This window comes from Orycteropus afer, unplaced genomic scaffold, assembly GCF_000298275.1.
Source record: "Orycteropus afer afer isolate SDZICR_OR568_19922 unplaced genomic scaffold, OryAfe1.0 scaffold00259, whole genome shotgun sequence".
NCBI lineage: Eukaryota > Metazoa > Chordata > Mammalia > Tubulidentata > Orycteropodidae > Orycteropus > Orycteropus afer.
In genome coordinates, this window is record NW_006921846.1 from 4702652 (window position 1) to 4719195 (window position 16544).

A 16544-nucleotide genomic window follows, 5' to 3' on the forward strand; every position below is an offset into this window, starting at 1 on the left:
CAGCCAGTCTGCAGGAGAACGATGTAGCGGTCTGCTTCCACAGAGATGACAGCCTTGGAAACTCTATGGGGCAGTTCTACTCTTGTCACATGAGTTTGCTATGAGTCAGAATCAACTCAATGACTATGGGTTATAGAGAATAAAACTATTTATTCCCTGTGCACTAAGACCAGAGTGCACACCAGAGGACCTAGCTGAGGGTAGCTCTTTTCTGTTGATTGTTCCTTTAGCAGGTCTGCCATGACAGGTCTGAGGAATTTTGATTTTTGAATAAAGCCTCTATGACATTTTCTTAGATATATGCTATTACTTGTGCATTTCTTTCAGAAAAGTAGTATGGCCTGAGATAAAATGCATATGTTCGGGAATCATAAACTGAGTTTCTGTCCCAGATCTGTCACCTCCTAGCTCTGTGATGGACCTTGGCCAAGTTACTTCTCAAGTCCTTTATTTTTTTCATCTGTCAAATGGGGATAACAACAGTATCCATCTTGTAGGGTGGTTGTGAGGATTCAAAATGAGGTAAGATGGCTGCCGTGTTATAATCATTCGTTCATTCAACCCTTATTTGTGAGTCTCCTTTGGGCCAGGCACTGTTCTAGGCATTGAGGATATAAGGGAAGAAACAAAGAATGACCCTCTTGTGAAGGAACTTACTTTCTTGTGAGGACAGATGGACTATAAACAATTAGATGGATAAATATGATAGGTCAGGAGATAATAAATGCAATGAAGGAAAAACAGAATTAGAAGAGGAAGTGATGAGATGGGTCCCTGATTTAGAGAAAGCAATCAGAGAAGCCCTCTCTGATAAGGTGTTTGAGTAGAGACCTTAAAGGAAATAAAGTAGATTTCTGGGGGAAGAATTGGGGACAGCAAGTACAGCCAAGACACAGGCTCTGAAGAGCTAGCGTGGTGCATTCAAGACAAAGCAAAGAATTACAGTCTGGCGAGAGCACAGGGTATTATGTTGGAGAGCTCTCGGGAGAGTTAGTTGAGTCAGGCCTCATAAGCTGTGGCATGGAGTGTGAATCGTATTCCAAGTGAGATGGAAGCCTTACAAGGCTTTGAACAGAGGAGTGACGTGATGTGACTTTGATTTTAAAAGTATCCTTCTGCCTGCCGTACAGAAATTATATGGTTGGAAGACAAGGGTAAAAGCAGGGGATCAGTGATAAATGGTAATTGTTATTCTTAATTGCCATTGTTGTTGTGATTGTACACCATCAAGTCAGTTTTGACACTCAGCAACCTCGTGTGACAGTAGAACTGCCCCATAGGGTTTTCTAGGCATAAATTTTTACGGGAACAGAGTGCCAGTCTTTCTCCCGCAGAGACACTGGGTAGGTTTGAACCACCAGCCTTTTCAGTCAGTATCCCAGCGCTTAACCATTGCACCACCAGGGCCCTTTCAATTACCATTAATAAGTATAACAGTCATTTAACTTTCAAACCCTTTCCCCAGTGATGTCTACGATGTCTACAGCTGTATGTTTGAAAGCTCTTTCTATTAAGTTCATTGACTTTTACCTCCAATAGGGAAGTTTTGTAAAAGTTTTAAACCGAATAGAATGGAACAGCACATCACTTTTATATACTGGTATTCTTGAGATGACAGGGGAAAAAAAGTATTCATATTTGCATTTTAAGGGTGTGGAATTTCTGAGAGTTGTATGACTTACGCTTGCCCTCTAGTGGCAGAGAGGGAGATGCCATGGTGGTTATAGAAATAGCTGGGTTTGTGCGTGGAATGTTAGTGTTCTAAGGAATTCTAGAAGTCTTTTTTTTCACAGAGGAGGAAACTGAAGCCCGAGTAGTGATTTGCCTGTGGTCATTCAGATGCTTGGTAGCAGAGCTGAACCGAGCATGTGACATGTGTCTCTTGACTCCTAGTCCCACTCTACCAAAACCTTGTCCCTGTAAATTACATTGTTTATCAGTTCATTTGTCATCTATTTTCTGAGCTCTTATTATGTATTTACTATTTTCTTAGTTGCTGAGGAGAAGACTTAGGGTCATTGTCCATAAGATCTTATAGCCTCACTGGGGAGACAGAGCACACATAAGTTAAATGGAAATATGAGCACAATACAAATACTATTTTATAAGCAATGTGTTCTTAATGTCAAATGTGTGATGGATCCAGCATAAGTGCTAAGGGATCAGTGAACTGAGGAACCACTGTACACTACAGGACCCCGTCTTTATTTTACAATTTGGTTCCTTATTTTATTAATTTATTCAGTCATTCACTAAATACTGGTTATGAGTAGCTGCTATAGCTAGACACCGTTCTGGGTGCTGGGAATATAATGGGAAAAATTAGGCAACATCTTTGGTTTTAGTAGACAAATAATAAGTAATTTTAAATAGAGCTGAGTGTTGTAAAGAAAATAGAACAGGTTAATGGGCTCTAACATGACTGTGAACTCTGGGTAATGAATAAGGAAGATAGAAGAATTGATGCCTTTGAATTGTGATGTTGGCAAAGAATACTGAAAATACCATGGACTGCCAGAAGAATGACAAATCTGTCCTGGAAGAAGTGCAGCCAGAGTGCTCCTTGGAAGAGAGAGTAGCCAGACTGTGTCTTACATACTTTGGTCATGTTGTCAGAAGGGACCATTCCCTGGAGAAGGAGATCATGCTGGGTAAAGGGGAGGGTCAGCAGAAAAGGGGAAGGCCCTCGATGAGATGGATGGACACAGTGGCTGCAACGATGGGCTCAAGCCCAGCAAGGACTGTGAGGCTGGTGCGGGACTGGGCCGTGCTTCATTCTCTTGGATATAGGGTCACTGTGAGTCGGAGCTGACTCGACAGCACCTAACAACAAGACTGGGAGTGCATTCTAGATAGAACTACCAAGGAAGACCTGTCTGCAGAGATGGTACTTTAAGCTGAAAAGAAACTGATGAGAGGAAGACAGCCACAGGTGATAAAGCTGCGTAAAAGGAGAGCAGAGTATGGTAGTAGGAGCAGACACCTTGAGATGGCAATGAACATGGCATGTTTAAAGGACAGAAAAAAGACCGTGTAGCTGGAACACAATGAACAGAGGGGTAGGGGGGGAGATGGCCTGAGAGGAGTTTGGAGAGGTGGGCAGGTACTTGTATGCATAGGGAGCGTTTGACAGTTTTTTGTTGTTGATTTGTTTTGTTCTGCTTTTAACAAGGTGGAAATGTCATTATCCAATTTGCATTTCTAAAAGCACACTCTGGCTGCTGTGTTGAGAATAAATTAGAGAGGAGCTATCCTGACAACAGAGATCAGTCCTGTGTGGAATGCCCATGTCTCTTTTCTACCTGGCATCATCCTACCTCCCCTTTAAAGCTTCTCCTCTCTGAAGCCTTATCTGACATCCCCAACTCATTCAAAAACTTAATTATTTCTTCCTTTGTGCATTTTGTATATAAAAATATTGTACACTTTACTGATGTTTGGTTTAGTCCTGTGTATTTTTCTTCTATAGACTGAACTGCATGATGGTAGGAACTATGTCCTTTTGATGTGCTTGACACTTCGGCAGTTCATTCAGTACAATTTTGTTGGTAAGAGTGAAGGAACGACTTCACTGAGTGGGGATTTGAACTTGACTTGGAAGGGAGGCTAAGATTTGGCTGAACTATAAACAAAGGCACAAACATAGGCGTGCATATGATATATTTAAGAAGCAGTGAAGACACTAATTTGGCCTATGAAGCACAACAGTGATGGTTAAGGCTGAAAATATAAGTCGAGTCATAAGTCTTGCCTAGGTCAAGCTTTCTCAACCTTAGCTTGGGCAACAGTGTTGTAGAGAGCTGTCCTGTACATTGTCGAATATTTGACAGGATCCTGTCACCAGTAGCACATCATCCCCCAGTTTTGACAACCAAAAATGTCTTCAGACATTGCCAGATATCTCCAAGACTGGGGTGGGGTAGGGAGCAGAATAGCTCGCAGTTGAGAATCACTGCCATAGGCATCACAAAATCTTGGCAGGAGGTGCTCTAATGTAACCAGTGTTTCAGGAAGATGACGAGAGGTGGATGTATTTGAAGCAAAAGGAAACTATACAGAGACCTACTAGAAAACTATTAGACTGTTTTCATTATAGGTTAGAGGTTCCTGAAGAAGTATGACAGTAAGGATAGAAGAGAAGCAGGGGGAGAGAAAGGGAAAGTTTCATTGGTAGACCGAGTTCCTTGAGTTAAGTATCTTACCTCATGCGTCTGATTGGAGAGAGGCTGCATAGAATTCTAAGAAGTCACTGTTGGGATAATTAGCATATATATGATTAGAGTTCTGAGACTGGTGGGAGTAAGGATGGGAAGATGGGGCAAAAGTAAGAAAGATTGTAAAAAAAAATAGGAACTTTTTTAAGTGCAGAGACTTGCCTTAGCCATCTGTGTACTTCCTGTGGCACTAATGTGTCGAATTGCATGTAGAAGGTGCTTAGCAAGGGTTGGTTGGTTAGTGAATGAGAAGGAAAGAAAGAAGAGGTATTATTTTTTAAATAAATTTTGTTGCTGATATCATTTCTATGTATATAGGAACATAACTCTCCTTTCTCATGTTAATCACATCTATCAATACAGACAGTGTTAGCATTTTGAAGCAGTATTATTATGAGGATGTTAGAATGCAAAACTGCCTTGGTTTTGTAGATGGTGTTGGTGTGAGGCCAATTATGTATAGGTGCACTCTTAACTGGATTCCATTTCTCACCAGATTAACTGATGGTCCACGTGCCCTCCGTAAACCACACTGAATGCTTGGGGCCATTAGGCTAGTCTCCAGTACCTCCAAACACATCTACACCCCCGCTCTACCCCACCCCAATTGAGTGCTTGTTTACCAAGAGTCAGTTGTATTTACAGTAAGTCCTCAGATTATGAACATCTGACTTGAACGTCCAACTTAGAGACAACTCGTACTTGCCCTTTAATGTTATGCAAATTTGCCTTCACTCCGAAATGATTGAATGAACCAATGCCTACTCACAAATTCTTCATCACAATCACCTTCACTTGGTGCATGTGCAGCTTTTAAATCATTGAAAAGGCCTTTTCTTGTACTTAAGAACTGTATGCACCTGTTCTAACTTACCTACAAATTCAACTTAAAAACAAACTTAGGAACAGCTCTTGTTTGTAACCGGGGACTGCCTGTACTCCAAAACCTTTTTATCCCAGTTGTACTTACTAGGTAAAGTATTTAATTAAGTATGAAATAAACTAATAAAATCTGAGTGTGAAAATAGAGGTATGGATAAGTAATTAATAAAACAAAGTCTCCTGTCCCATCAAGCTCACATTCTGGTGAGCTTATAGTCTAGTAAATATACTTTTCATTACTTAATTTTTTGTTCTGTTTCACATTTGCAAATTATATCATATTTCTGTTTGTTTTCATAACTAATAATGACTTATTTTAGTGTTTGCATGCCATGGAGATCCAAGTCATGATACAGTTTCTACCTGTAATTCTTATGCAACTCTTCCGAGTTCTCACAAATATGACCCATGAAGATGACGTACCTATCAACTGCACCATGTGAGTTTTGGTGTTATACACAGAAACAAATTTTGTTTTCTTTTGAGTTTCTTCACTTTAAGTATAATCCTATCTTCCAAATGATGATAACCCAAACGTTAGAATTCTGATTTCAGCTTTCTCTATTTTCATGCTTCTCTGACTAGGAGACTTATATCCTCAGGGATAGATGGTACCGGAGGGCGACTTGATGTATTTTTCTCAATGAAGAGTTCTCAAAATTTGCTGCACATTAGAATCACTAGGGGAGTTTTTTTTTTTTTTTTTAAATGTCTGTATGTCTGGACCATAGTTCATACTAATAAAATCAATCTCCATGGATGGAACTTGGGTATCCGAATTTTTTCAAGCTTCTCGGGTGATTCCATAATGCAACAGAGTTTAAGAACCATGGCCTTAGACCAGTCATATCCAATAGAACTTTGTGTGATGATGGAAAAGTTCTTCACTTGTACTGTTCAATGTGGTATCCACTAGCCACATAGGACTATTGAGTACTTGACATGTGATTAATGCAACTGAGGAACTAAGTTTTTCATTGTATTTCATTTTAATTAAATTTAGATAATGTCATATGGCTGTTGGCTCTCATATTGGACAGTGCAGCCCTAAACCATCAATGTTTACTTGAAACAAGGGAATGTTATTTTTATATGAAAACAAAGATATAGAGTAGAATGCAAAATGCCCCTGAATTTTTAAATTCAAACAGGAAGACTTCAAGAAATTGTGAGCTCAGTGGTAGATGTTCCTGGCCTCAGTGCTGCTGCTGTTGCCACCTTACCCATATCTGCACACCGTTTGTTCTCAGCTGTTGGGGGGTAGTCTGGTTAAAAAACTTAAGTGTTACCGTAGTTCAGTGGTTCTCTAAGTGTGGTTTCCAGAGCAACAGCATCAGTATTACATGGTAACTTATTGACAATGCTAATTATTGAACTTCTCCCAGACCCACAAAATCAGAAATTCTGGGTCTGGGGCCTAACAATCAGTTAACAAGCCTTCCAGGTGATTGTGATGCCCGCTAATGCTCTGAATTTTATATTTACCTCCAAGTTTAGTTTGTATCATTATACCTGTCATGTCTCTCTTTTCTCCCATCTGTTGACATGCTTTTCATTTTATCTTTCTATTCTTTTCCTTCTGTTCTCACTAGAGGGTCTTTCAGTATTTCCCTTACTTCAAGTCTTTTACCACATAGTAGCTGTGACCATATTTACAAGGTATGCAGAGATTTAGAATTGAGGTGAAACATCTGGGTTGCCAAAATCAGGTATCCTTTTGAACCAGAAAATAAATTTTATTAGGCCCTGAGCATGTTAGGTGCTGAAATCTTTATTAGACCCACACACACTACCATTACACCCTAGGCAATTATTACACTGTAATTAGTCAGGCAGTATTAGAAGTTCTTAGGGTTATAAACCTTATTCAACAATCAAACTATGGAGATCCTCGCATGACATGCTGACATTTGTGAATGTTGTTTCAGGGTCCTCTTACATATTGTATCAAAGTGCCATGAAGAAGGCTTGGATAACTACTTGAGATCCTTCATAAAGGTTTGTGGAGTAAGCTTGCTTTCTGAGCAGTTTGCTTCATGTGAACATTTGGTTTCACGATTTGTGTTCTTTGTTTGTAGTATAGCTTCCGACCTGAAAAACCGAGTGTTCCTCTGGGCCAGCTGATACATGAAACCCTGGCCACTACGATGATAGCAATACTGAAGCAGTCTGCAGATTTTTTAGCAATAAACAAACTGCTAAAGGTAAGGAAACAGGACATGTGGGGAACAAAAGCAGCCATAGAGAGAACTCATGGGACACTCTCCCGTTTTAGTTCTAGGCTTTCATCATTTTCTCATGTGACCCTGCATAGTTTTCCTCGGGTTCTCTACACAGCCTTCACTCTCCCCAACTCCTGCTCCCAATCAAATGAGTAGTAGAAAGAATTCTGGATCCGATAGACCTGGCTTAGACTCCTGGATCTACCACGTACTAGGTACTAGTTCTGTGACCTCGGGCCAGGTACCTCTCTGAGCTCGTGGGCACAGTGGTTAAATGCTCAGCTGCTGACCAAAAGGATGGTGTTCGAATCCATCAAGCAGCTCTGCAGGAGAATAGCCTTAGCAATCGGCTTCTGTCAAGATTTCAGCCTTGGAAACCCTATGGGGCAGTTCTGCTCTGTTGCTATGAGTTGGAATCATACACAACTGATCCTCTATTTTTTCGTTTCTCAAATATCAGTAAAGCACTTAACAGTTTCCAGCACATAGTAGGCACTCAATAAATGGTGGCTCTTATTGTTGTTGTGCCTTTTACTATTTCTGTTATTAATGTTAGAATTTGGGGTATCTTAGTATATATCTGCTGGAGGCTTCTCTGTGTACCCTTCAGATCACACTGTGTAGGCAAGCACCGGCACTCCTTAGGCTGGCCCCAGTGTTGTACCGAGAGTGGGACTGGGTCCACTGCTGAGTGCAAGCAGTAATGATGAGATTCATTGTCTGTAGAGAATTTAAAACAATAAGATCAACTACAAGTTGGTCTGCTATTTTATTACCATCCTGTGCTGGAAATTTTAAACAGCATCGATGATAAAATATCCCTGCCCACTACGGCAGACATTCCCACCACACATCCTTTGCACATCACTCTACAATATTACATTTCTCTAAAACAAGTTGAAAGTGTTCTGTGGGACTTTGATATAGTGAGTTGGGCTTGCTTTAAAACGCTGTTCAAGTTCAGAAACAAGACCCTCATTGATTTGTTAAACTTTGCTAAGCTTCAGAGATTTGGGCACCTATTAAAGATTTGTTTGTTTATTTTAGTATTCGTGGTTTTTCTTTGAAATTATGGCAAAGTCTATGGCCACATACTTGTTGGAAGACAATAAAATTAAGGTAAGTAGGCTTGAGAATATTTAACACGAACAAAGAAAGTTAATCTTACATAGCACCATGATATGCACATCCTCTTATGGTTCAGGATTCTTAGCCTTTAGCTTTTTCAACTTTGCTTATTAAAAAAAAACATGTCTTAGGTCTGACAGTTGATATTTTTCACAGTGTAATCTGCAGAAAATCTTCCCATGGATTCTTTCCTCCAGTTGTTCGCCACATAAAACTCATTAACTTTGAAGCTTTGCCTTTGTCTTATGGTTTAAAATGTCTGTTAAAAAAACATCCAGTTGCAAGAAAAATAAGTATCGAATCAGAAATAACCTTTTCCTTAGAAAGGTCTGTGTTGTATACAAAGTTAAAAGCATTTTATGCAATAGATGTGTTCCTGAAATGTGGTATATTCACTGAGTTGATTTGTACAGTTGTCTTAAAGATACAAAGAAATTTTCTTAGATACAGGAATCCTAAAACTAAGACTTGTAAAGTAAAAACAAAGAAATATAAACCTCAAATTTGTCTTTTCTGTGAGAATTTTCATAGAACGGATATACAGAAATTGAGATGCATGCATACTCTCGTGTCAGGGAAAGAAATGGAATGAAAAATGGATTTGTCATTAACATAGTATTCCACAGTTGGGTTGGAATGACCTGGTCATGCTGATAATTTTAGTGTGTTGTACTGTTAGAGATCCAGATAGTTCCTGATAACAATTTAGAGTAAAATATACATTTGAATTAGTGATGTCACTTTTAAGTAGAGAGAAAGAGTATACCCTAGTTAAAAATATGTTTATGTATGGGATGTATTTGAAGTTAAAATGGCAATTTATTTAGACCTTTAAAACCCTTGACTTTTTTCTGTGTCTCTGATTTAAGCTTCCCAGAGGCCAGCGATTTCTTGAGGGATATCATCATGTCTTACATTCACTGCTGCTTGCGATAATTCCCCATGTAACTATACGGTATGCAGAGATTCCTGATGAGTCCAGAAATGTCAATTACAGTTTGGCTAGCTTCCTCAAGGTGAGTTAAATGCAGCCTAAACATGGTAAGGGGCGATTCTGCACTGATTATGATAGTTGAAAGCCAGAAGGGAAATAACCCACTTTCTGGGAACTCGGTTAAGGTCTTTAGAAGTCTGCTAGAAAGAATCATCCATTAAGTCAGTTGAACAGCCAAATGTGATTGATTTTCCTCCCCATTGAAATGGCTAATTAATGAAATCACAGGTTGCACACAGGTGGCTTAGCTAGCAGGCATGTTTTGTTTGTCCTATACAAAAGCTTTTAAAAATATTTTATTTGCAATCCTTTTTGATGGGGCATGTCCCTGTTTGCCAAAGCACCCACAACTCCTTAGTTAGCCCTGATTCTTTGTATACATTTAAATCACTTCTCTGACCCCTATAGGGTTTTGATTTTGCATTTCTTAAACTAAGGCAACCTGTTTGCTGATGTGACCACAGACTACATGTTACTAATATGTGTGAATGAGAATTGTTAATTTTGGTCAGTAAGGTTTTTGTTTTTGTTTTGAGAATGTAATACATTGTCTCGAACACAGTAGATTCTCAAAGTGTTTGTTGGATGAATGAATAAATATATAAACCTACCTCAGTAATCCAGGTGAAAGGTGATGAGGGCAGTGGCAATAGGAATTGAAAGGAGAAGATGAGATTAACAACTGGTTGACCAAATATTAAGTTCCTTCTGTTTCACAGGAATACGCTAGGCACTGTTGAGAATATATATAATTTAAAAAATCCTATTGTCCTACCAGGTGAGCACAAGCAAAAATGACCATTAAATTACAAGCTAGTATAGGAAAAAGTATTGAAAGGGAGCTGTGGACCAAAGTGGTTAAGGAAAGTGGGACTTCAGCAGCACCTTGAAGAATGGGTGTGATTACAGACTTTCTGGAGCCATGGAGGCTGGATGAACCATGGAAACTACTGCACTGAGATAATCTTTAAACTTTAAACTAGATACCCCTGAAGTCATCTTAAAACCACACAGTAAACCAAAAACTAAAATCACGGCCATCGAGTAGTTTAGGTTAATTAATAAACAATGTCTGCCTTGACTGTTGTGCTCCTTTAAAGAACTATCTCTGGGATCAAACTGATAAGTTACAAAGATTAGAATGCCTAAGAGGCAGAGAGTTACATTAATGAGGGAGGAACAACTCAGAAAAGGAGGATTAGAGTGGTTGCACAACTTGAAGAATGCAACCAGTATCGCTGAATTGTACATATGTACAATTGTTTTTGTTGTGTATACTTTGAACAACTACCACAATGACAATCCAATTATTAGGGGGAATAAAATGGGCAGGATTAGATAGAAGTAGTGATAGAATAGCTAGACCTGGCATGAGTAAAGACAGACCCAGAGGTGGGAATACACAGAGCATCTCGAGAGGCTAGTAAGTAGATGAGTTGTATTTAGGAAATAAGCTACAAAGTTTACGAGTGTTTTCCTTGACTATCAAGAAGAGTTTGAAATTTTATTAGAGGCAATAGGGAGCTGTTGAAAGCTTTTGGGCGGGAGAGTGACATGATGAGGGCTAGGATTCAGAGAATAATCTGGAAGCTAGATGAATAGAAAGATTAGAAGCATGAAGATCAGTAGTTTTGGTTCCCTGGGAACTCTGGTAACGTAGTGCCTAAGGCACTAGACTGCTAACCAGAAGGCCGGCGGTTCAAACCCACCAGCCACTCCTCAGAAGGAAGGTGGGGCAATCTATTTCCATAGTGATACCGTCTTGGCAACCCAAGGAGGGGTCGCTGTGAGTCAGAACCAACTCGACAGCAGTGAGTTTGGTTTGGGTTTTTTGGTTTCCTCAAAGTAGCTGCTTTTATACTGGGAGCAGACCAAATTGCTAAGACAGCTACTCAGCTGCTCACAGTAGATTCCACCATGGAGTTGATTAGCAGTCTCATGGGGAATAACTACATCCAGCTGCCCAGTCCTGTTGATACACAACCTTAACTACCATAAACGGTTCGGAAGCTAACTGTAGTTCATCAGTTGCGGGGTAATGAGAGCCTTTAGCTGGGAGGATGTCAGCAAAGATGAACGACTGCTGGGATTATTACAGAGGATGAAGGTTTTAATAGGCCAAGATTTCACAGGGCACAATAAAGAAAATCCCCTTTTGGAGTGTATTGTTTACATATGCAAACCCCACTTGCCATATGTAACTAGCGTAACTAATACTACATTTCACGTTGGGCTTTGAGAGGTGACCAAAATGAACGAGGCTATGTGTGTGTGTGTCTCTGCATGCTTATCTTTTGAAAATTGTACAATTGAATCCCAATTCCAACAATAAGTCCCTTGCCCTTTATCTCTTTCTTTAAGGTCACCCGAAGCTCTTAAAGCTATTATCTATAAAATGGGAATGTTCATCCCCTTAGTGTGGAATAAGTGTTAAAAACTCATACTTGCAAGACTTTAAAAATGATATAACAGTTCATTTTTATATGATTTCTCTAGCGCTGTTTGACACTAATGGATAGAGGATTTGTTTTCAATTTGATAAATGATTATATATCTGGATTCAGCCCCAAAGATCCTAAGGTGAGTTATAAGAACATAACTGACATGGATGTGAGATGTTAGAGTGTGAGACCAAGGATGGCATTTATTCTCATCTAGAAGATTTGAAACTACTGTTTATACTGGATAATTGGAGTATAGCTATACTTCAAAGTAAAGAATATTGGTTAGTGTTTTGGGGGTCCCCAAGACCACAACATGTTTGATGATGCACTGGAAGAAATCACAGCACTTGGAATATAGTCATACTCACGGCTAAGATTCATTACATCAACCCAGTGAGGGCGCCCAGTCAGATCAATACAGAAAAAAGACATCAAGCAAAGTGGGTAGGAGTCCATGCACAAGATTGCTAAGGGTTTTTCGTCCTGTGAGGATCACATGAAGCACACCCACCTCCAGCAGGGAAAAGGCAACCATACATGTGCAGCGTTTCTCCTCAGGGAAGCCTGTTTGAGACTCAGAATTTTAGAGTGTCTATTAGGAGTACCCATGTTGGCACCCTCGGCCCATCAAAAGTCCAGACTTTCCAAAGGAAAGCAGGTGTTCACCATAAATTGCTTTGTTTGTAGAAATAGTCTATGCAGGCTGGCACAGAGCGCACACCTTATTACATAGGGAACGTTTCCAAATCTAGTTTCCCAGATGCCAGCCAAGGATCAGCCATGCAAGCAAGCCTTTCAAAGGATAGCCATCTCAGGCCTGCTATATTAACTCTGGTGCACAAAGCACACCTCAAGGTATGCTTAAGATACTAATAAATGCCTCTTGTGAAAAGTAATGCTGTATTATTTTAAAAAGCAAATGCCTACTAAATATGAGTTAATGCATACTTTCTTTCCACTTAGGTCCTGGCTGAATACAAGTTTGAATTTCTGCAAACCATTTGCAATCATGAACATTATATTCCTCTAAACTTGCCAATGGCATTTGCCAAACCTAAACTTCAGAGAGTTCAAGGTATGTATTTACATGTTCCATCATTTGGAATTTTTTTCCCTCTTTTTAGCTAGTGCTAGTTTAGCATAATGTTTTCTAGTTCAGTCTGTCAACTTGAAGGTAATGTCAGAATTGCTGCTCTCTAAAGACAGGTTCATGAAAGGTTTTCTGCATTTCCTTTATGGTGGCAGTTGTACAGTAGTCATGGTATGAAGAAACTAGGTCTGTTACTCTCATTACTGCTTAAACACTAATGGCAGGTGCTTGTAAAATTGCTCTCTGTAGTAGTGTTTGCAATCTTACATGAGACTAAATTAACAAAAAAAGACAAATGCATTTCTGCTGAGGGGAGCACCAAAAGGGAAATATAAAGGCAGAGTAAAATTATAACATGTCTGTGTTAAATGTATGAAATGCCTTCAGTTAATCTCCATTGCTAGTTTTATTGAATGCTTTGTTGTGTAGCACTATTCTTATGTTACTATGTTTTTTATTTGTCCCTTTTCTTTTCATATATTAATTAGATTTTTTTTCATTTGCGGTGGACCGTTTGACTTCAGTAGGTAGGTTTAACTCGGTTCACTCTCAAGTAGTTTGCTTTCTTTAAAAACAATTGGTGAATGGCTAAGACGGATGGGGGTTTTGTTTGCTTTATCAAATCCTCCCTAGCCAAAACGAGGCTTTAGTTCATGTCCTCAGAAAACGTAGGTAGCAGTGTGCTTGTTTCCTTTTACATTCGGCTTGAGCGTTGCTAGCAGGATCAGCTTTAAAATGTCCACCCTCAGAAAACCAGTTTCTGCAGCAAGCCAGCGTGAGAGCAAGGGATGAGGCTTAGGGGGGTATCTGCTCTTTTGAGTGTCATCTCTCCCGGGGCTTGCCTCTCCTTTGCTCTGACCCTGTTTAATGATTACTTGGCCATAGTTTAAAGGTGTGAACGAAACCACCTGATTGGATTTTTCAGTACACTAAAATAAAAAATTGCTACTTGCAAAAATCTACCCAGATAAGGCCACCTGTGTTAGTCCTTACTGGCCCTTGTGCATAGAAAGTGATTGGGACTCACAAAGAGCATAACCAGTGGTTGGAGAAAATGTCCTGCCTTGGTATCTAGAGAAGTATCTCCTGAGTAGTGGAATCACAGCCAGTGGAGATGGAGAAAAGATAGGTAAAGACCCAAGTGCCCCTATTCAGCCACCTGCCTTATTGAATTCCCAGCATGTATAGCCCTCATACTTCCCCAATGTTTACCGATAGCTAGGCGGAAGGTGCAGGACCAGGCAGTGTTTCAGTCTGTTGTACATGGGGTCGCTGTGAGTTGGAACTGACTCAACAGCACCTAACAACAGGAGGAAGTCAGGGAAAAAAGAAATGGTGGACAGATCACCAGGATTTAGGATTAAACCTGAGTACTCACTGAGCATTCATTAAGCCCACACTGAATACGTAGCAGTAGATCATGTGCTGAAGAGCGTTATGGCCTAACCAAATTGAATGGTGGGATAGAGAAAAGAAAGATAATAGAAATGTATTATGGAAATTACTAAACATGATTGCAGTCCCTTCCAAGTAAAAGATAGTCAATAAGGCAAGTCCCAACCAACATATTAGCAGCTAGGATTTAAAATGGAGTGAAGATTCTAAAAGGGAGTGGAAGATATAATTTGAAGTGGTGATTTTATGAAATACAATATGTGTTCATGTGGTGATGAAGTGGAGTGAGATGGGGCCATTTTTCTCATTCTTGTATCCCATGGATACGTATTTGGGCCAATATGTTACTTTTGCTACAAGTGTCAATAGTAGCATTAGACTGATTCAGTTGTCCAGTTTCTCTTCTTGTTACCATGTAGTAAGCATGTAAACAGATAAGTAAATCAATTGTTGTATAGAATTATTCAAATTTGTAGTCTTAACTAAATCTCTTGAGATATAAAGAAATGTGTTAAGACATTGCCAAATATAGAATTCTTTCATTATAGGTTCTTTTTAAAGAGTTAAAAAGAATCTAGGAAGTATCTTATTGACTGGAAACCATCATTAAGGCAACCCTCTAACCCCAATTATAAGAGTGTACCTATGGCATGGGAGGGAAGGACACAGGGAAGAGGTAACTATGGGGACGATGTGGGAAGAGAGCTGTTATATTGTGGGAAGTTGCAGTCAATGTCATGAGACAAAATGTATATGAACGGCTATATGGAAAATGAATTTGCTCTGTAAGCTTTCACCCAAATCACAATAAAAATTTTTAAAAAATGTATCTATGTAGGAGAATTTGCATGCTGATTCTGTATGATACAAGAATTGTTCAGATTCATTAATAATAAAATTGTAAGCCTTGCTAGCATGGTCATGTATTATTATTAGAGAATAAATAGAGCATTTTAACTTTTAAGTAATTTTGGAATGTTTTTACAAATGGGTTTTAAATTTCATTATACAGCAGATTCAAATCTTGAATACAGTTTATCAGATGAGTATTGCAAGCATCACTTCTTAGTGGGTCTCCTTCTGAGAGAAACCTCCATTGCTCTTCAAGACAATTATGAGATCAGATACACAGCTATCTCTGTCATAAAGAATCTTTTGATAAAACATGCATTTGACACGAGATACCAGCACAAGGTAAGGATATTCACACAATCATCAGTATCATATTATTTCTGTTAACATTTCTCCTTAAAGATGAACTTTTCAGTAAGGAATATAACGTGACCACTGGTGAAAACTTATTTTTACAAATAAAACATGTTTCAGTTACTCATCATTAGATTTTAAAAATACTCTTCAGCTGACTCTTAAAGGCAAACACTGGCATTTTAACTCATGTTTAAAGAACAGCTTGACTGCATCATGGCTTACTGCATAAACTAAATGATGATTTTTTAAAAAAAAATCATAGGGTTCTGACTACATGTACTCTTAAATACATACCTTCATTTGGGCTGACTGCATATCGCTCTGTTATAGATGCTTCCTCTGAGTTATCCCTTAGTTAATATAATATTGTTGATTATTAAGTAGTTAATAAGACACATTGAGGATGCCATATATAAAATATATAACATGAAGTTTTTCTTCTTACTGAAAACATGTTAATGCTGGTGGTATTATTATCAACAGCTGTGGTGTGGCTGTAAAACTTAGCTTGATTACACACTGTCTATGTGTGAAGGCCACAGATGTAGTTGGTATCTGCTGCATCTTTTACATACATTCAAATCCTATTGACATTAAGTGTTATGGGCTTTCAAAAAGTAGACTTCAAGCCATGGATTAGGAATAACTTACTTGGCATTAAATGGCTTAGGGAAACATCATACTGCTTCATAATCAACTATCTGTCTGTATTTTATATTTAAATATAAATAAAATCATGATGTATTTATCATTGTAATCACTTTGGAAAGCTGACTTGGAGATGAGTTTCCTTCTTTTTATACTGTATAGGCAGTTCCTGGGTTACAAACGAGATTCCTAACTGACTTTTAAGAATTTGTAGGTGTGTCAGAACAGGTGCATACGATTCTTATTTAGCCTTATTTTAGTGCAAGAAAAGGCTCAAAGCCTTTTCAATGATTTAAAAGCTACACTTGCAGCAAGTGG

The 16544-nt window shown here is 38.9% G+C and overlaps 1 protein-coding gene across 1 annotated transcript in view; it reads left to right on the forward strand.

The window, feature by feature from the left end:
• DOCK11 (dedicator of cytokinesis 11) overlaps nt 1-16544 on the forward strand; it is a 165764-nt gene that overhangs the window by 58324 nt on the left and 90896 nt on the right. The window contains 9 exon segments of the mRNA XM_042782197.1: nt 5417-5535; nt 7025-7094; nt 7175-7300; nt 8366-8437; nt 9316-9462; nt 11937-12020; nt 12848-12959; nt 13463-13501; nt 15385-15563. Coding sequence (XP_042638131.1) covers nt 5417-5535; nt 7025-7094; nt 7175-7300; nt 8366-8437; nt 9316-9462; nt 11937-12020; nt 12848-12959; nt 13463-13501; nt 15385-15563 — 948 coding nt within the window.